A 22,260-nucleotide genomic window follows, 5' to 3' on the forward strand; every position below is an offset into this window, starting at 1 on the left:
TCATTTATTTGAGTAGTTTACCATGTAAGCCCAAATCAAAACTGTTCTGGAGTTGCCAATGCTTACGACAAATGCTGCCGAAGTGAGGAAGATCACAGTCAAGTCACTTCCTTGGTGCTGACCAGAACCGCACGTGTGTGACAGTCCATTACATTGTCGACTGGGAATTAAAAAGGGCCTACCTGCAAATGTATTTTTTATCTGAGCTTGATACATTTTGTATCATTTGCACAGCAATGTTTTTTATTTGACGTAGAAATAATATTTTTCCATTTCATTTATGTTAAGTAATTCTGTGCTACTTAAAGGTTTTATTTCCTGTGTTGTTAATACCTATCTTGAATAACTGGCTGTTTAAAAGTGTTTACAGTACAGTTGTCATTCACTTCAATTTCACTGAATCCCGCTCAAAAATTTATATTTTCATACGTATACTTTCATCGGAAAATATATCTCAGATATATATTGAATATCGAGTTTAAGTAAAAATATATCGAGATACACTTTTTTGTCCATATCGCCCAGCCCTAGTATTGCTCAGGTGAAGTTACTCTACTGGTACTCAAAGGTAAACCAGTTTTGCAGCCAGCAGAAAGATCTTCAAATACAAAGTCCTGCTGAGTGAAAGACATTTTCTTACTCCTTCATCTTTTCACTACAGTGTTTTGGATCAATGTTGGTGTCTTGAAAAACATTTACATGGCAATGAACTCCAAATGAAGAAAGGTGTTAGAATAATTATATATAAGTTAAAAGCCGTTGCTCTAGTTATTATTTAATGTGCTCAAGCTGTACTTTTTATTTTCGTGCAAAGGCACATAACCCGTTATCTTCCACCGCAAGTTAGGAGTTGTCTCGCCGCAGGTGGTTCTGTTTTTCAGCCTGCTAACAGCCAAAGACGGACCTCAAGTACCTCAACGAAGATAAGGCAACAGCGGGCAGACAACGCAAAGACAGGACGAAATCACAAGGCTCAGCACATTTCCATTCTGAATAATCACGTACTGTGTCTACTGAGCTGCTTGCATTATATGTGACCCCTCCCTTTAGAAGCATCCTCAGCGATGTAACTAGGGAACTCCTCAATAAAATGGGGGGGCGCGTGGGCTGTTCCTCAGAGCGTGGGGTGAGACTGTAACTGAGTGTGCAGCTCCATGCTTTTTCCTCATGAGCAAAATTGAACGCTGTTTCTGCCTGATTCCTTGCTTCTTGTTCCATTTAATACAAACCCCGTTTCCATTTGAGTTAGAACATTGTGTTAGATGTAAATATAAACAGAATACAATGATTTGCAAATCCTTTTCAAGCCATATTCAGTTGAATATGCTACAAAGACAACATATTTGATGTTCAAACTTATAAACTTTATTTTTTTTTGCAAATAATTAACTTTAGAATTTGATGTCAGCAACACGTGACAAAGAAATCTGTAAGTGCAAGTTAAAACTCTACTATGCAAAGCCAAACCCATTTATCAACAGCACCCAGAAACGCCATTTAAGATGGAAAGATGCAAAGTGGAAAAGTGTCCTGTGGTCTGACAAGTCCACATTTCCAATTGTATTTGGAAACTGTGGACATGGTGTCCTCCAGAACAAAGAGGAAAATAACCATCCGGATTGTTACAGGCGCAGCGTGTAAAAGCCAGCATGTGTGATGGTATGGGGGTGTATTAGTGCCCAAGGCATGGGTAACTTACACATGTGTGATGGTATGGGGGTGTATTAGTGCCCAAGGCATGGGTAACTTACACATGTGTGATGGTATGGGGGTGTATTAGTGCCCAAGGCATGGGTAACTTACACATGTGTGATGGTATGGGGGTGTATTAGTGCCCAAGGCATGGGTAACTTACACATGTGTGATGGTATGGGGGTGTATTAGTGAACAAGACATGGGTAACTTACACATGTGTGATGGTATGGGGGTGTATTAGTGCCCAAGGCATGGGTAACTTACACATGTGTGATGGTATGGGGGTGTATTAGTGCCCAAGGCATGGGTAACTTACACATGTGTGATGGTATGGGGGTGTATTAGTGCCCAAGGCATGGGTAACTTACACATGTGTGATGGTATGGGGGTGTATTAGTGCCCAAGACATGGGTAACTTACACATCTGTGAAGGCACCATTAATGCTGAATGGTCCATACAGGTTTTGGAACAACATATGTTGTCATCCAAGCAACGTTATCATGGACGCCCCTGCTTATTTCAGCAAGACAAGTGTTACAACAGCGTGGCTTCGTAGTAAAAGAGTGCGGGTACTTTCCTGGCCCGCCTGCAGTCCAGACCTGTCTCCCATGGAAAATGTGTGGCGCATTATGAAGCGTAAAATAGGACAGCAGAGACCCCGGACTGTTGAAGGGCTGAAGCTCTACATAAAACAAGAATGGGAAAGACTTCCAGTTTGAAAGCTTCAACAATTAGTTTCCTCAGTTCCCAAACGTTTGTTGAGTGTTGTTAAAAGAAAAGCTGATGTAACACAGTGGTGAACATGCCCTTTCCCAACTACTTTGGCACGTGTTGCAGCCATGAAATTCTAAGTTAATTATTATTTGCAAAAAAAATTAAGTATATGAGTTTGAACATCAAATACGTTGTCTTTGTAGTGCATTCAACTGAATATAGATTGAAAAAGATTTGCAAATCATTGTATTCCGTTTATATTTACATCTAACAATTTCCCAACTCATATGGAAACGGGGTTTGTAGATAGTTTGGTGCTTAAACCCGACAAAAGGTGTTTCTTGTACCTGCACCAGCTCGTTGAGAACAACGGCATCAAACCCCGACAGGTACTGCACGTAGTATCGCTGCATGACTGGGCCGTACTTCCTGACGTGAGCTCTCAGCTCCTCCATGTAGAAGATCAACTCTGCAAGGTGTCTACAAGCAGACCACAACTCATGTTGAGGGCTTGCTCAAGTACAACTTTTGCGCCGCATACTTGTCAATGAAGTCATCTGTGCTTTTCTTCTGGATGTTGTCCGCATGTCGAAGCAACCAGATGATCTCGTCACGGGCAAACGACAATGCCATGAACACAAACAACGCCTAGGAGGACAGAGAGAGTTTGCGCTTAGTTGGAGCACATTTGTACAGACCTTGAAAATTTGCAGAAGTCAAACGTTCTCATGTCACTTTTTGTGCTTCTTTCAGTAAACTGCAATCACTGTGAGACAAGAACACACCTCTTTCTCTTTTCATGTACTTGAAGGCCCACTCCCAGTGTTCATGTACGTATGCAATGTAGGAACATGTAATATTTACATATTTTGATCATTTTAAGCATTGCCAAAACATTTATTTTTGGGCGTACTCATTTCACCAAGCACATCGCAACGTTGGCTATTTCTAGTACTACTAATCATGGCAGACTTGATGAGAGACAGCAAAGACTACTTTGGAACAAAGGATGATCCAAAAACTTCTATTTTCGAACCTGAATATAAGGAGGATGATCTACGAGTTTTAGAAGCTGTGTGCTAAACAGATGCAGCTTTAGTCAAACACTAAACATCATGGAGCCGTATTGCTAAGTGCTAAACAAGACATACAAACATATTAAGACAATCACTCACTGTACAATGTGTGCTCTCACTGGGATAAAGACCTATGGGATGGTTGTATCTTTTAGCACAGCGGTTCTCAACCTTTTTTCAGTGATGTACCCCCTGTGAATATTTGTTTAATTCAAGTACCCCCTAATCAGAGCAAAGCATTTTTGGTTGAAAAAAAGAGCCAAATAAGTAAAATAGAGCACTATGTCATCAGTTTCTGATTTATTAAATCGTATAACAGTGCAAAATATTGCTCATTTGACGGGGTCTTTCTTCAACTATTTGGAAAAAAAGATATAAAAATAACTAAAAATTTGTTGAAAAATAAACAAGTGATTCAATCAATCAATCAATGTTCATTTATATAGCCCTAAATCCCTAGTGTCTCAAATGGCTGCACAAACCACAACACAAACAACTACGACATCCTCGGTTGGCCCACATCTAAATGCAGATTTCTCCACATAGAAGTAATCATCAACTTAAAGAGCCCTCTTTGGGGATTGTAATAGAGATCCATCTGGATTCATCAACTTACTTCTAAACATTTCTTCACAAAAAAAGAAATCTTTATGGAACATGTCCACAAAAAATCTAGCTGTCAACACTGAATATTGCATTGTTGTATTTCTTTTCACACTTTATGAACTTACATTCATATTTTGTTGAAGTATTATTCAATAAATATATTTATAAAGGATTTTTGAATTGTTGCTATTTTTAGAATATTTTTATAAAATCTCACGTACCCCTTGGCATACCTTCAAGTACCCCGTTTGAGAACCACTGCTTTAGCACAATACTTCCCTGCTTAGGTGATTATCAAAACATTTTAGGTTAAAAAAAAAAAAGTTGAGAGGAAACAAGCATTTTTAACGTCTTCCTGCATTGTCTCACGGGTGTGAATTGAAAGTGAAAGTTTTCGGCTGATGTCCACAACTTTCTACAATATTTCAAATCTAAAATGACCTTCCACCAAGTCAGAAGTGATGCAGCAGCTCACTGGCTCAGTAAGTCAACAGCCACAATACTACTTCCGTGAGCAATCTCGTGTTAATAAAAGTAGTTCCTCGCTGTTATCTCTTACAATAACAATGTCGCTAATACTTTGGTTGTGATTTTTGGATGATTTAAATAGAGCTATTGATAGTGTTTAAAAAAACAAAAAAAAAACTTTTCTGGTCTCACAGAGTCATTGTGAATGATGCTTTGAAATACTGCATTTCTCCTTGAGTGTTTTTTCATTGCATTGTGTTCTAACTACCTTTGGGCCCAACAGCCCTGGCTGGTCCGCTAAGACGGTGGCCAGCTCCTTGAGAGCGGACCTGAGGAATTTGCGCCTCTCTCGGTGCATGGAGCCTCTGTATGGCGGCAGAATGGAGGACACGTCAGAACACAGCAGCCACCAGATTGTTTTGACACATTGAGGGCAGCAAAGTGAGTACAGGACAGCGATGGTGGATGAATGGGAACAAAAGATGAAAGCGGGGGACAGATTAAGTACAGAGGAGGAAATGAGGAAAAGATAAAGACAGCGTAAGGAAGTCGTGGGTTAAAATCCCTAAGAAACATAAGAGCAAGTCGCTGATATGTCGGTTGGAAAGAGGAAAGTAGGTGATGAAAGGAATTAGTTTGAGGGAAAAAAACAATGCTGGGATAGATTCTTACGCATGAGACAGAGCCTGCTCCTTGCACTCTCTGATGTCATTGATGCGCTTGTTGTACCTGTCAAACATGTCATTATTTACACACACATATATATACACACACATATATTTACATTACACATACAGCACAGGACAAAAGTTTGGACACAACTTCTCATTCAATGCCTTTTCTTTATTTTCATGACTATTTACATTGCAGATTGTCACTGAAGGCATCAAAACTATGACAGCTGTGAAGTGAAAACCATTTCAGGTGACTACCTCTTGAAGCTCATGGAGAGAATGCCAAGAGTGTGCAAAAGAGTTATCAGAGCAAAAGTGTGGCTATTTTGTACAAACTAGAATAGAAAACATGTTTTCAGTTATTTCACCTTTTTTTGTTAAGTACATAACTCCACATATGTTCATTCATAATTTTAAATGTGACAATCTACAATTTAAATAGTCATGAAAATAAAGAATTGAATGAGAAGGTGTGTCCAAACTTTTGGCCTCTACTGTATATTCACAATATTGTCTCTTATTGCAATAATGCAAGTTGACAACAATATCACAGCACAGCGCCTCTTGGTGGCCGATTGGAGCAGTCATTTTTATTTTTGTCAATTGACTTACTACCTGCTCTGCTGTAGATAGTTTTCTACATGTCCAATTACAGGAGGCTAATATTGCATGTAGTACAGTGTAATATTGCATGTAGTACAGTGTAATATTGCATGTAGTACAGTGTAATGTTGCATGTAGTACAGTGTAATATTGCATGTGGTATAGTGTAATATTGCATGTAGTACAGTGTAATATTGCATGTGGTACAGTGTAATATTGCATGTAGTACAGTGTAATATTGCATGTGGTATAGTGTAGTATTGCATGTAGTATAGTGTAATATTGCATGTAGTACAGTGTAATATTGCATGCAGTATAGTGTAATATTGCATGTAGTATAGTGTAATATTGCATGTAGTATAGTGTAATATTGAATGTAGTATAGTGTAATATTGCATGTAGTATAGTGTAATATTGAATGTAGTATAGTGTAATATTGCATGTAGTACAGTGTAATATTGAATGTAGTATAGTGTAATATTGCATGTAGTACAGTGTAATGCTGCATGTAGTATAGTGTAATGTTGCATGTAGCATAGTGAAATATTGCATGTAGTATAGTGTAATGTTGCATGTAGTATAGTGTAATATTGCATGTAGTATAGTGTAATATTGAATGTAGTACAGTGTAATATTGCATGTAGTACAGTGTAATGCTGCATGTAGTATAGTGTAATGTTGCATGTAGCATAGTGAAATATTGCATGTAGTATAGTGTAATGTTGCATGTAGTATAGTGTAATATTGCATGTAGTATAGTGTAATGTTGCATGTAGTATAGTGTAATGTTGCATGTAGTATAGTGTAATGTTGCATGTAGTATAGTGTAATATTGCATGTAGTATAGTGTAATATTGCATGTAGTATAGTGTAATATTGCATGTAGTATAGTGTAATATTGCATGTAGTATAGTGTAATATTGCATGTAGTATAGTGTAATATTGAATGTAGTACAGTGTAATGCTGCATGTGGTATAGTGTAATGTTGCATGTAGCATAGTGAAACATTGCATGTAGTATAGTGTAATATTGCATGTAGTATAATGTAATGTTGCATGTAGTACAGTGTAATATTGCATGTAGTATAATGTAATGTTGCATGTAGTATAGTGTAATATTGCATGTAGTATAGTGTAATGCTGCATGTAGTATAGTGTAATGATGCATGTAGTACAGTGTAATATTGCATGTAGTATAGTGTAATGCCGCATGTAGTATAGTGTAATGATGCATGTAGTACAGTGTAATATTGCATGTAGTATAGTGTAATGCTGCATGTAGTATAGTGTAATGATGCATGTAGTATAATGTTGCATGTAGTATAGTGAAACATTGCATGCAGTATAGTGTAATATTGCATGTAGTATAGTGTAATGCTGCATGTAGTATAGTGTAATGATGCATGTAGTATAATGTTGCATGTAGTATAGTGTAATATTGCATGTAGTATAATGTAATGTTGCATGTAGCATAGTCAAACATTGCATGCAGTATAGTGAAACATTGCATGCAGTATAATGTAATGTTGCATGTAGTACAGTGTAATATTGCATGTAGTACAGTGTAATATTGCATGTAGTACAGTGTAATATTGCATGCAGTACAGTGTAATATTGCATGCAGTACAGTGTAATATTGCATGTAGTATAGTGTAATGTTGCATGTAGTACAGTGTAATATTGCATGTAGTACAGTGTAATATTGCATGTAGTACAGTGTAATATTGCATGTAGTATAGTGTAATATTGCATGTAGCGCAGTGTAATATTGCATGTAGTATAGTGTAATATTGCATGCAGTATAGTGTAATATTGCATGTAGTATAGTGTAATATTGCATGTAGCGCAGTGTATAGCGTTCAAACTGTGACGGCGTGCCTTGCTCAGAGGCAAGTCAACAGTAGTCAAGAGGCAGAGAAGTATTTCCCCATGTTTTCTTTCAGCATGGAGCCAGAAAGCACCATGCTGTGATGTTGGGGACTGGTGTGTCCGCTCTTACCCTCGGATGTTGACAAAGCACCATGCTGTGATGTTGGGGACTGGTGTGTCCGCTCTTACCCTCGGATGTTGACAAAGAGGTCCTCAGCAGCCTTGTGGATGTGGAAGACTTCATCCCTGAACAGACACAGGCAGGTGGAGCTCTGCAGGGCCAGCTTCCACAAGGACAACGCCGCTGCATCGCTGTTCAGCACGGCGTGACAAAGGATGAAGCCGACTGCACAGAAGAGGAGGACATGATCCATCACAAGTCAAAGGGCGGACTGGGTGCCCTCAGTACTTACAAACGATCCATTTCTCCATTGCATCCAGAGATAAATATTCACAGGGCATCTGGAAAGAGAGACACGCTCCTGAGATGATGACACTGATGGTAAAGGAGGACAAAAGAGGCCACTCACTGTGTCGGACTGTGCAGGGTTCAGCATGGTGGAGGGAGCGGAGATCAGAGAGAGCAGCTGAGCGTTCCTCCACTGGTCGGCCGACAGATTCCTTCTGGGGTAAACCATCTGAAGGCTGATGAGAGCGTCTGACAGGGACTACGGAGACACAGACCATCCATGGGGACTCACACCAAAACTGTTCCATGTTATGTCAGCTCATGGAACTCAAGTGAACACCTGACAGACTAAAACCCCTCGCACTTTCTTTTGGGACTAAAACACTTTTACCTCAACCTTCATGTAATATTGCACTATATTGTATTGCATATAGTATACTGGAATATTGCACTATTCTACTATATTGTATTGCATATAGTATACTGGAATATTGCACTATTCTACTATATTGTATTGCATATAGTATACTGGAATATTGCACTTAGTATACTGGAATATTGCACTATTCTACTATATAGTATTGCTTTTAGTATACTGGAATATTGCACTATTCTACGATATTGTATTGCTTTTAGTATACTTCAATATTGCAATATTCTAATATATAGTATTGCTTTTAGTATACTGGAATATTGCACTATTCTACGATATTGTATTGCTTTTAGTATACTTCAATATTGCAATATTCTACTACGTTGTATTGCATGTAGTATACTGTAATATTGCAATATTCTACTATACTGTATTGCATATCTTATACTGTAATATTGCATTATTCTATGTTGTATCTCATGTAGTATACTGTAATATTGCAGTATTCGCCTATATAGTATTGTATATTGTATAGTGTAATATTGCAATATTCCACTATGTTGTACTGCCCTGTAGTACACTGTAATATTGCACTATTCTACTATGTTGTATTGCATGTACTATACTGTAATATAGCAGTATTCGCCTATATAGTATTGCATATAGTATAGTGTAATATTGCACTGCCCTGTAGTACACTGTAATATTGCACTATTCTACTATGTTGTATTGCATGTACTATACTGTAATATTGCAGTATTCTACTATGATGTATTGCATGTAGTACAGTATACTGTAGTATTGCAGTATTCTACTATGATGTATAAGATGTATTACACTGTAATATTGCAGTATTTTATTATGATGTATTGCATGCAGGATACTGTAATATTGCAGTATTCTATGTTGTACTGCATGTAGTATACTGTAATATTTCAGCATTCCACTATGATGTATTGCATGTAGGATACTGTAATACTGCAGTATTCGTGTAGTATAGTGTAATGTTGCATGTAGTATAGTGTAATATTGCATGTAGTACAGTGTAATATTGCATGTAGTATAGTGTAATATTGCATGTAGTATAGTGTAATATTGCATGTAGTATAGTGTAATATTGCATGTAGTACAGTGTAATATTGCATGTAGTATAGTGTAATGTTGCATGTAGTATAGTGTAATATTGCATGTAGTATAGTGTAATATTGCATGTGGTATAGTGTAATATTGCATGTAGTATAGTGTAATATTGCATGTAGTATAGTGTAATATTGCATGTGGTATAGTGTAATATTGCATGTAGTATAGTGTAATATTGCATGTAGTACAGTGTAATATTGCATGTAGTACAGTGTAATGTTGCAGTATATTTCCTATGTGTTATATATGAACGTGACGTTCAGGTCCTGGTTTCCCCCCCTGTGATCCGGGGCAGCTAACATGCTAACGGCAGTGTGTGCACTACCTTCCCGTGGGGGACAAACTCCTCCATCATCTTCTTCAGGGGGTTCTCATAATCCACAATCATCTGGCCCAGCCTGGGATACTCCCGGTCACTGAGCCACAACGAGGAGGAGAAGAAGTCAGCACAGAGCACGGGTGCCAGCTGGAGTCTTTTTAGTCACCTGGCCCCGTGCGTCATCTCGTGGGCGTAGTTGTACAGTCCGATGATGGCTTTCCTCTCCTCTATGCGTGACAGGATGGTCATGAGTGTGGTGTAGGTCACCACCAGGTCCAGGTAGTTCTTGGTCAGGTCAAAGTTCACCGTCTGGCGGAAGGGCAGAGCATGGTTGGTGGCAGGACTTGCAGGAGAGGAAATGTGCTTGGAGGACTTACGATGTCAAAGAAGACTTGGCAGGCGTCGATGGTGTTGAGCAGCTCGCACACGTGGTCCTGCAGGTCCACAACCATCCTGTCATTCAGACTCTCAACACAAGTGGGCACTCATGGTGGCAGTGTCCTCCTACCTTGAACTCCATCACGTCCACAAAGGTGAAGTAGTAGAGAGCCAGGTTCTTCAGGATCTCCGACTTCTCTTTTTGCAGCTGAGACAGCTGTTGCTGTAACAGCACAGAGGAGACGCAGAGTTATGTTTGACACGCAGGCAGTCTGAGCTCGGACTGGCAAGGAATTCTAAACTCCCGAGAAAGTAGAAGAACTCGAAGTAGAAGAATTGAATGAATAAAAGGAAAGCTGCTGTATTTGTGCAGAGTGAAACAGTTCTTTAAAGACACACACACACAGTATTTGTTCCTTCTTGAGGACCACACGTTCTAAATATATGAACATTTGTATTTACAACATTAATAATATAGAGATACTATTAATACATAAAAAAAGAAAACTTTTATTTTTGTTTGTTTGTAATGGGTTGTTAATCTTCAATATTTACTTCAAGTTATTACAGTATGTCTCTATATCCATCCATCCATCTTCTTCCGCTTATCCGAGGTCGGGTCGCGGGGGCAGCAGCCTAAGCAAGGAAGCCCAGACTTCCCTCTCCCCAGCCACTTCGTCTAGCTCTTCCCGGGGGATCCGAAGCATTCCCAGGCCAGCCGGGAGACATAGTCTTCCCAACGTGTTCTGGGTCTTCCCCGTGGCCTCCTACTGGTCTGGTGTGCTCAAAACACCTCCCTAGGGAGGCGTTCGGGTGGCATCCTGACCAGATGCCCGAACCACCTCATCTGGCTCCTCTCCATGTGGAGGAGCAGCGGCTTTACTTTGAGTTCCTCCCGGATGGCAGAGCTTCTCACCCTATCTCTAAGGGAGAGACCCACCACTCATTTGGGCCGCTTGTACCCGTGATCTTGTCCTTTCGGTCAGACCCCAAAGCTCATGACCATAGGTGAGGATGGGAACGTAGATCGACTGGTAAATTGAGAGCTTTGCTTTCCGGCTCAGCTCCTTCTTCACCACAACAGATCGATACAACGTCCACATTACTGAAGACGCCGCACCGATCCGCCTGTCGATCTCACCATCCACTCTTCCCCCACTGGTGAACAAGACTCTGAGGTACTTGAACTCCTCCACTTGGGGCAGGGTCTCCTCCCCAACCCGGAGATGGCACTCCACCCTTTTCCGGGCGAGAACCATGGACTCGGACTTGGAGGTGATGATTCTCATCACGGTCGCTTCACACTCGGCTGCGAACCGATCCAGTGAGAGCTGAAGATCCTGGCCAGTCTCTACATATATTGTCTCTATACACATATGTTGTTGTTGTTTTTAGTAATTTTAGCCATAGGAGCCACATTTAAATTTCTTACTCACACGTGTTATTACATATGTTGGCCAGAGGGGGAGCACTTCAAATTTTTACACACACTTGTTATTTTCATATATTCAGACCCTTTTACAACCGACGCAAGTCAATTTGAAAAATCCCTCCTTTTTGGGACCACCCTCATTTTGATAAATGTCACCACCAGGGGTGCTAATGAGACATTGTGTAGTAGATGCAACAGTTTTCCGTATTGGGACCATGATTTGTCATCACTTGTTCACCTCTCCTCATATGGAAGATACTTTTCATTGTTGATGTCTCAAGAAGGGTAGAAATACAACAACACCCACACGCACGCGCGCACGCACGCACGCACGCACGCACGCACGCACGCACGCACGCACGCACGCACGCACGCACGCACGCACGCACGCACGCACGCACGCACGCACACACGCACGCACACACACACACACACCGTGGATGGAGAAGAGAGCACAAGACTGCTGACAGCCGAGCAAAGCACAAAGAGTGGTGAAAGCCTTTAAAACGTTTTGAAATGTACACAGTTCGACAAAACTCAACTCAAATGTACAAAAACTTACCAAAAAGCACAAGTCCGGAATAAGCCAGGATTAGCATGCAAAACAAACAAACACAGAAACAAAGCAGAAAACAACATAAGACTTTTTTGCACATTGATATTGAATAAAGCTGTCTGCTACATACATACATACATACATACATACATACATACATACATACATACATACATACATACATACATAAGCAGCACGCTGAAAGCTTAAGAAACATTTGGTCCTGCCAAGCAATGACTCCATTTAGCTGTCAGCACACGTGCACAGTAGTAGTGTTGTAGACCAAAAAACAACAACAACTGGTGTGTTCATTGTGTTGCTGCAAGCTGTAATATTCATAAAGTGCTGGGAAAACACACAAGTTCAGCCTCTCAAAGCTCCTTTTTTGCAATACCATTTTTTTAACAATCATTTTTAGCATGTAAATTGTCTGCATTAACTCAGGGTCAGCAAACAACATCTGTAGAGCCGACCAAGTGGCTCTCTGGAACGTTTTCAAAAATGTATAAAAAATGAAAAAGATGAGGGTAAAAAATAAATGTTTTTGTTTTAATATGGTTTTTGTAGGAGGACAAACATGACTCAAGCTTCCCTAATTGTTAGAAGTCACACTGTTTGTATTCAACATGCTTCAATGATTAGACACTATTTGGCAAGCGCTGTTTTGTCCTACTAATATTGGCAGTCCTTGAACTCACCGTAATTTTGTTTACATGTACAACTTTCTCCGGCTTTCTAAGAAGTGTTTTTTGTCTCATTTTGTCCACCAAACATTTTATATTGTGCGTGAATGCACAAAGGTGAGCTTTGTTGAGATTATTGACTTGTTGGCGTGCTAATCAGGCATATCACATTTTTCGGATTATTAATCGCCATTTTTTTAATTGTTTGGCCGGGTGGTGCGACTTATAGTCTGGAGCGACATATGTGTGAAATTATTAACACGTTACCGTAAAATAAAGCTACGTACCGATAGAGGAGGAAGCGGCACATTGTCTACCTTTGGAGTTGGCAGAGTTGTTTAGAAGCCACATCCAGGAAGAAGATTTCATGGGATTTATGGATTAGGAGTGAGAGATAGTTTGGTAAAGGTATAGCATGTTCTATATGTTCTAGTTATTTGAATGACTCTTACCATAATATGTTAGCTTAACATAGCAGTTGCTTATTTATGCCTCATATAATCTACACTTATTCAGCCTGTTCTTCACTATTCTTTATTTATTTTAAATTGCCTTTCAAATGTCTATTCTTGCTGTTGGATTTTATTAAATAAATGTCCCCCAGTCCGACTTATATATGTTTTTTTCCTTCTTTATTATGCATTTTTGGCAGGAGCGACTTATAATCCGAAAAATATGGTATTTGGTCACTGCAAGCTAATCAATGCTAATATGCTATTTAGGCTAGCTGTATGTACATATTTCATCATTATGCCTCATTTGTAGGTATATTTGAGCTCATTTAATTTCCTTTAAGTCCTCTTAATTCAATTTATATTTGCATGTCTTATGACACATTATCTGTATGTAATATCGGCTGCATTTCTGACTGTTGTTTGTGTGCCGTGTTGTTCCAGACCACAGCAAATGTTCCCCAGCTTGCAAAGATTGCAATAAATCCATTAGAAGAAGACAGCCTGCAGTTTCCTTTAACTTGGACACACACCTCTATACCTTTGGCGTTTCATAGCCAGTCATTTCCAGGACTTATCTCACCCTCTGAGAAGCCTCCATTTTACGAATGATTTCGAATGTCGTGAAATGTGTAGAATAATTATTACATTTCAGTCAACAAAGATTTGCATCAGCCTGCAACACATAGTCATTTTGATAGTGGGCTAAGATAGCTAATATTGACACTTACATCATGTGTTGTCTTCATTATAACACATACATAAGACTTTTAAACTCATTTAGATAGTAGGCTAATATAGACACTTACATCATGTGTTGTTTTCATTAAAACACTTATATAAGACTTTTAAACTCATTTAGATAGTAGGCTAATATAGACACTTACATCATGTGTTGTCTTCATTATAACACATACATAAGACTTTTAAACTCCTTTAGATAGTAGGCTAATATAGACACTTACATCATGTGTTGTTTTCATTAAAACACTTATATAAGACTTTTAAAGTCATTTTGATAGTAAGCAAGTATAGCTAATATAGACACATCATGTGTCGTCTTCAATTATAACACTTGTATAAGACTTTCAAAGTTATTTTGATAGTAGGCTAATATAGCTAATATAGAGGCTTATGGCATGTGTTGTTTTCATTATAACATTTATATATGACTTTTAAAGTCATTTTGATGGTAGGCAAATATAGACACTTACATCATGTGTTGTTTTCATTAAAACACTTATATAAGACTTTTAAAGTCATTTAGATAGTAGGCTAATATAACTAATATAGACACATCATGTGTTGCCTTCATTATAATACCAATATAAGACTTTTAAAGTCATTTTGATAGTAGGCTAATATAGCTAATATAGACACTTGCATAATGTGTTGTCTTAATTATAACTCCAATATAAGACTTTTAGAATCATTTTGATAGTAGGCTAATATAGAGACTTACATCATGTGTTGTCTTCATTATAACACCAATATAAGACTTTTAAAGTCATTTTAATAGTAAGCTAATATAACTAATATAGACACATCATTGGCAGGAACTCTGTGCTCTTGTGTCATCCTTTTGTGTTTCCCTCTTGTTTTCATGTGTTATTATATACCGGTATATATAGATTTTTTTGCCTTCGGGACTGTATGACAAGGGGTGGCACTTTCGTGACCTCTGCGGTGCTTTTTGTGGCCTTCTGGATCTACCTCCCGGGAGCCTTTTGGCCATGGAGACCAGCTGCTGGGTCTCTGTCACACCAGAGTCAGTTTGGAGGGACTGGAGGAGGTGTGGATGAGGGGACAGGGCTGCGGAGCTAGCACTGAGCGCCGGGACGGACAAGCTTCACAGTGTCTTGGCTGAATGAGCAGGTATCGGACACCTCAGTCTCCTTGGACGTATCCTCGCTCATCCATACGGACTGGACACTGGCCGAGAGTTGGTTGGCGGCCGAGAGTGGAGTCGGCTCTCTCGGTTGCTTTGTTGGGTCTGCTCCTGTCTCTGGCCATGCTCCCTCCACCCCAGCAGACGATGGTGTGGAACACCACCACAGTGTATATGTTTCTTTTACTTTTTATTCATAGCTGTATGTAGAAGTGGCTGCTTGTAGCCACTGCTTGAATGTCTTTCATGTCTTTTGATGTGTACTATGGCTATGAGTTGTTGTTTTTTTCCCTTGGCCTCAGTCTGGACCCCCTCTCCAGAGGCCCAGGCTTAGACCGATTTTTTTATTTTATTTTATTCTGTTTTAATCTTTTATTTTTTTCTCCCATTCCCCCCCCTTGTTTACCTGTATCTCACCTTTTTTGTAAGGGGCGCCGGAAGTTGGCAGACCCGTCAGCGATCCTGTTCTGTCTCCCTGTAACGTTTGTCTGATCTTGAATGGATTGTGCTGAAAATGTTAATTTTCCTGAAGGAACTCTCCTGAGGGAATACATAAAGTACTATCTATCCATCCATCTATCTATCTATCTATCCATCTACGCGTTGACTTCAGTATAACACTTATATAAGACTTTTAAAGTCATTTTGATAGTAAGCTAATATAACTAATATAGACACGTCATGTGTTTGTTTTTATTATAACACTTATAAGACTTTTAAAGTCATTTTGATAATATAGTAGGCTAATATAATCAACTTAGACACTTACATCATGTGTTGTCTTCATTATAACACCAATATAAGACTTTTATAGTCATTTTGATAGGAGGCTAAGATAGACACTAACATAATGTGTTGTCTTCATTATAACACCAATATAAGACTTTTAAAGTCATTTTGATAGCAGGCTATTATAGCTAATATCGACACCTACATCACGTACATTGTCTTCATTATAACACTTATACAAGAATTTAAATTTTTTACGGCTCCAGACATATTTTTTCGGTCCAATATGGCCGTTTAAACATTTTGGGTTGGCGACCCCTGGACTAGCACCATAAAGCATGGGTGGGCAATACGTCGATCGCGATCTACCAGTCGATCGCAAAGGTAGTCTTGGTAGCTCGCATTACATTAAAAAAAATTGAGGTCAGCCTATCATCCATCTTGTCTTTTGATTGATAATCAGGGCAACCAATCAGATGACATCTGCATTTTTCTGACCCTTAGGTCATTGCACATGTGCAAACAACGGCGCTCAGTGCAGCAAAACTAACAAGCTTGTCAGCAAGTTACCGCCAATTTTCAGCCCTCGGTTTTTTCTCTTAAACCTAAGAAAGGGTATAAAAATGAGTGGGGGAGCTGGACCAAGTAAGAAGACAAACACTTATCACTTTCATACGGAATGGGGGGACTTTTTTTTCACGATGCCATTGTCAGAGTTCGTTTGTCTCATCTTCCAGTCTACCATCGCAATACTAAAGAGGGGAAATGTGGAGCGTCATTTTCGGACTATTCAAGGAAAATACCACACTGACTTCCTGCTGAAAAGCGAGCTGAGAAAGAGAAAGGTGAAGGAACTGAAATCCCAGTTGTCCGGACAGCAGTCATTTTTCACACAACAAACGCCAGAAGCGAAAGCCGCCACCGGGTGTGCTTGAGGCTGGCTGTCAGCAGCCACTGTCCGGACTATGCATCCCTGGCTGATTCAATTCAGTGCAAGTCATCACAGTAACCTCGGGTAATGACAAAAAATGTACATAGTTTATTGTGTTGTGCAATATTGGCTCATGCGGTTATGCATGTACATCAACATACATTGTAGATATAAAGAATCCTCAATATATATTTTGCATTTTTGTAGTAGGTAGATCATTTTCACTTGATCCTTTTATAAGTAGCCCGCATGCTGAAAAAGTGTGAGCACTCCTGTCTTAAAGGTTTGAAGTGCTGCTTCCGACTGTGGACTTATGTAAATGACGTGTCCTGCCAGTTATTGAACACCAAATCATTTAAATAGCAGGTGTTGACGTGGTGGAAATAACGGAGAAATGAGGTCTAAGCAAACACACTCACGTTGTTATTGCGTGTCTCCACTGCAGGGAACTTCCGGACGATGAACTTGACCGCAGACTCCAGGTTTTTGTCGACCAGATAGGAGGGCTTGGCCTTGGGGTCGCCACATGCCTGTGGAGGATGAGGAGGACACACACTCAACATCTTCCCTCACATGTTGCACGAATGATGCCATCACAAAAAAAATAAAAAAATGCCTCATCTGACCCATGTGGAAAATCAACACAAAGTTGATGCAGGCACCTGCACGTCAACATCGGGATGCACATGACAACGACAGATTACAAGGAATGTGCACAAGGTCGGTTTCCATTTTGTTGAATTTGGTCTATTCACAAAAATGGAAGAGTTGGAAGTCTGTGGTTTTCATGTTTGGTTAAAACAGGCTGAGAGTGAGCAAGACCTTCATGTGACCAGAGCTAGCTATCGGGAACATAAAGTCCACCTGAACTAGAGATGTCCAATAATATTGGACGGCCGATATTATCGGACGATAAATGCTTTAAAATGTAATATCAGAAATTATCAGTATCAAAAAGAAAAATGTATTACTTTTTAAAACAGAGTGGTACAAGGACATAGGGAGCAGTACAGAGCGCCAATTAACCTTAAAGGCACTGTCTTTGCGTGCCGGCCCAATCACATAATATCTACGGCTCTTCACACGCACACAAGTGAAAGCAAGGCATACTTGGTCAACAGCCATACAGGTCACACTGAGGCCGGCCTTATAAACAACTTAAACACTGTTACAAATATGCCCCACTCTGTAAACCCACACCAAACAAGAATGACAAACACCTTTTGGGAGAACATCCGCACCGTAACGCAACATAAACACAACAGAACAAATACCTAGAACCCCTTGCAGCACTAACTCTTCCAGGACGCTACAATATACAGCCCCCGTGTTTCACTACACACTGTAAAAGGATACAATAGCTCACTGGTGTCACAATGTAAACAAACGCCATTGGTGGATCTACGCCTGACATCCATTGTAATGATACCAAGTACAAGAGTGTATCTAGTCAATACTACTATGATCACATCAATATTTTTTATCGTCACTAAATATTTTTTCATATTATGTTTATAAACTCAGGAAATACGTCCCTGGACACATGAGGACTTTGAATATGACCAATGAATGATCTTGTAATGACTTGGTATCGGATTGACACACAAATGTGTGGTATCAGCCAAAACTAATGTCAAGTATCAAAGAAGAGAAGAATAAGTGATTCTTACATTTTAACAGAAGTGTGGATAGAACATGTTGAAACGGAAAATAAACAGATGTTAACAGTAAATGAACAAGTAGATTAATAATTATTTTTTACAGTTTGTCCCTCATAATTTTGACAAAATAATAGGTAGATGAATGACAGAATATTGTACTGCATATGTCAGCAGACTAATTAGGAGCCTTTGTTTGCTTACTGCCCTGCGATTAGGTGGCGACTTGTTACGCTTCATAATGCACTACACATTTTCCATGGGAGACAGGTCTGGACTGCAGGCGGGCCAGGAAAGTACCCGCACTCTTTTAGTACGAAGCCACGCTGTTGTAACACGTGGCTTGGCCTTTTCTTGCTGAAATAAGCAGGGGCGTCCATGATAACGTTGCTTGGATGACAACATATGTTGCTCCAAAACCTGTATGTACCTTTCAGCATTAATGGTGCATTCACAGATGTGTAAGTTACCCATGCCTTGGGCACTAATACACCCCCTTACCATCACACATGCTGGCTTTTACACTTTGCACCTAAAACAATCCAAATGGTTATTTTCCTCTTTGTTCCGCACAACACCACGTCCACAGTTTCCAAATATAATTTGAAATGTGGACTCGTCAGACCACAGAAGACTTTTCCACTTTGCATCAGTCCATCTTCGATGAGCTCGGGCCCAGCAAAGCCGGCAGCGTTCCTGGGTGTTGTTGATAAATGGCTTTCGCTTTGCATAGTAGAGTTTTAACTTGCACTTAAAGATGTAGCGACCAACTGTAATTAATGACAGTGGTTTTATGAAGTGGCCTCCTACGCCTCGGGATCCCCCGGGAAGAGCTAGACGAAGTGGCTGGAGATAGGGAAGTCTGGGCTTCCCTGCTTAGGCTGTTGCCCCCGCGACCCAACCTCGGATAAGCGGAAGATGATGGATGGATGGATGGATGGGTTTTATGAAGTGTTCTTGAGCCCATATGGTGATATCATTTACACACTGATGTCGTTTTTTGATGCAGTACTGCCTGTGGGATTAAAGGTCCATAATATCATCGCTTTTGTGCAGGGATTTCTCCAGATTCTCTGAACCTTTTGATGATTTTACGGACCGTAGATGGTGAAATCCCCAAATTTCATGCAATAGCTGGTTGATAAATGTTGTTCTAAAACTGTTCAACAATCTGCTTACAAATTGGTGACCCTCACCCCATCCTTGTTTGTGAATTACTTAGCATTTCATGGAAGCTGCTTTTATAACCAATCATGGCACCCACCTGTTCCCAATTAGCCTGCACACCTGTGGGATGTTCCAAATAAGTGTTTGATGAGCATTCCTCAACTTTATCAGTTTCCCAACTTCTTTGTCACGTGTTGCTGGCATCAAATTCTAAAATTAATGATTATTTGCAAAAAAAAAGAATGTTTATGAGTTTGAACATGAAATATGTTGTCTTTGTAGCATATTCAACTGAATATGGCTTGAAAAGGATTTGCAAATCATTGTATTCTGTTTATATTTACATCTAACACCATTTCCCAACTCATATGGAAACAGGGTTTGTAAGTTTAACATTATTTTAACTCTTTATTGCTCAATCCATCCATCCATCCATCCATTTTCTACCGCTTATTCCCTTTGGGGTCACGGGGGGCGCTGGTGCCAATCTCAGCTACAATCGGGCGGAAGGCTGCGTACACCTTGGACAAATTGCGACCTCATCGCAGAGCCTATTGCTCGATCATTTTTTTTTTATTGTGTAAACTAAGCAGGAACAACAAAGTCTAACACTATTTTAACTCTTTATTGCTTAATCATTCTTGTTTCTAGCATAAACTAAGCAGGAACAAGAAAGTCTAACACTATTTTAACTCTACTGCTCAATCAGTTTTGTTTTTTGCGTAAACTAAGCAAAAACAACAAAGTCTAACTATTTTAACTCTGTATCGCTCAATCAGTCTTGTTTCTTGCGTAAACTAAGCAGGAATAACAAATTCTAACACTATTTTATTCTAACACTATTTTAACTGTATTGCTCAATCAGTCTTGTTTCTTGTGTAAACTAAGCAGGAACAACAAAGTCTAACACTATTTTAACTCTTTATTGCTTAATCATTCTTGTTTCTAGCATAAACTAAGCAGGAACAACAAAGTCTAACACTATTTTAACTCTTTATTGCGCAGTCGGTTTTGTTTCTTGTGTAAACTAAGCAGGAACAAGAAAGTCTAACACTATTTTAACTCTTTATTGCGCAGTCGGTTTTGTTTCTTGTGTAAACTAAGCAGGAACAATCAAGTTTAACGCTACTTAGTGAGGGTCGGACCTTGCCAGGGCTGCCCTTTGTCACCCGTTCTGTTCAGAACTTTTATGGACATAATTTGTAGGTACAGTCATGGCTTTGAGGGAACCCGGTCTGGTGGCTGCAGGATTAGGTCACATGGTTTTGTGATAGTAAAAAATATTGTTGTAATCATTGTAGTATTGACTATACACGGTTCTTGTACCTGGTTTCGTTACGATGGATAATTGTTTCGATCCACTCCTTTATTTTACATTCAGAAGCCGTTCGCTATCTTATCCTCCTAAGCTGTGTAGTGAAGCCTGTTTAGGGTTAGGTGCTTCAATGTTTATGGTGCCACCTTTATCGTTAGTTCTAAAGCCAAAATAAGTCCATTCTCCCTCTTCCGCCCCACACTGTTTCTGTTTGCAAGTGAGTGGTCTGTGTGCGTGTGTTGATTTTGACCCACATGCGGGTGTGAAACAAGAGGTACCGGTATTTTTCAAAGACAGTATAGTACCTTTTTATAATTCACTATAGTACAGCCCTAGTGCAAGGCATTGGGGTCGCATCTTAACACTGTTTTGTTTGGACTACAAAGCTAGAGATACCAATAGTGGACTCTCGCAAGCATCCTTCAAAGATTTATCAAATATAGATATCCGCAGACGTTACTCATAATCTGCGCGACAAACCAAAGCAAATCGAGGACTTGTTTGATTTCATAAATAAGTCGTCAACTATTTGGATTGAAACGTTCTGCACTTTTGTGCATCCCAAAGACACAAAACCAGCTGCCAACAGTAACGGTACGTGTATTTGTATTGAACCGTTTCGGTACGGGGGTTTCGGTTCGGTACGAGGGTGTATCGAACGAGTTTGTAAGCTAAAGTCTTAACAAGCTGCTCTGCAGCTGCCTCTGTCTGAGCAGTGAGCACCCAGCATTGTCCCGCCCACACAACCATCTGATTGGTTACATACAAAGCTAATCAGCAGTGCGTATTCAGAGCGATGTAACAGCCAATCAGCAGGGTGTATTCAGAAAGCATAGAGTCAGTGCTCCGGCGTCGAGATGAGCAGATATGAGTTTAGCAGGTGAGCAGCTGACAACGTACACTCCCTTCTAGAAACTTAAACTGCAGCTCAGCTCGCTCATAGTTCTGGGTTGAGGTGAAGGCTAATTAGCTTTTAGCGTTAGGTTAGCTTATTTTGCTGTGTGTGGGTGTGTGTGTGTGTAATAAAAGTCAACAACAGGCTTCCACAATGCTGTAATAAATCAAGCATGATGTTGACTTGAAACTGTTTAATGTTGCAGTTTTTATATGTAGAAGAAAGGTTT

General features: G+C 39.7%; 1 protein-coding gene across 2 annotated transcripts in view; it reads right to left on the bottom strand.

Moving 5' to 3' along the window:
* The window catches only part of LOC133559744 (nck-associated protein 1), a 71,692-nt gene that overhangs the window by 31,104 nt on the left and 18,328 nt on the right, over positions 1-22,260 (bottom strand). The window contains exons 2-13 of one of the 2 annotated variants that reach the window (XM_061911807.1): positions 17,416-17,526; positions 10,456-10,542; positions 10,325-10,381; positions 10,114-10,256; positions 9,954-10,044; positions 8,237-8,374; positions 8,120-8,168; positions 7,896-8,052; positions 5,233-5,289; positions 4,829-4,925; positions 2,952-3,058; positions 2,758-2,890 (exon numbers count right to left, since the gene is read on the bottom strand). In XM_061911807.1, the coding sequence (XP_061767791.1) occupies positions 2,758-2,890; positions 2,952-3,058; positions 4,829-4,925; positions 5,233-5,289; positions 7,896-8,052; positions 8,120-8,168; positions 8,237-8,374; positions 9,954-10,044; positions 10,114-10,256; positions 10,325-10,381; positions 10,456-10,542; positions 17,416-17,526 (1,227 nt within the window). Of the gene's footprint in view, positions 1-2,757; positions 2,891-2,951; positions 3,059-4,828; positions 4,926-5,232; positions 5,290-7,895; positions 8,053-8,119; positions 8,169-8,236; positions 8,375-9,953; positions 10,045-10,113; positions 10,257-10,324; positions 10,382-10,455; positions 10,549-17,415; positions 17,527-22,260 lie in introns of both variants that reach the window. The other variant, XM_061911806.1, reaches the window with a different exon arrangement.

The sequence above is a fragment of the Nerophis ophidion genome, linkage group LG09 (genome assembly GCF_033978795.1).
Source record: "Nerophis ophidion isolate RoL-2023_Sa linkage group LG09, RoL_Noph_v1.0, whole genome shotgun sequence".
Taxonomy (NCBI): domain Eukaryota; kingdom Metazoa; phylum Chordata; class Actinopteri; order Syngnathiformes; family Syngnathidae; genus Nerophis; species Nerophis ophidion.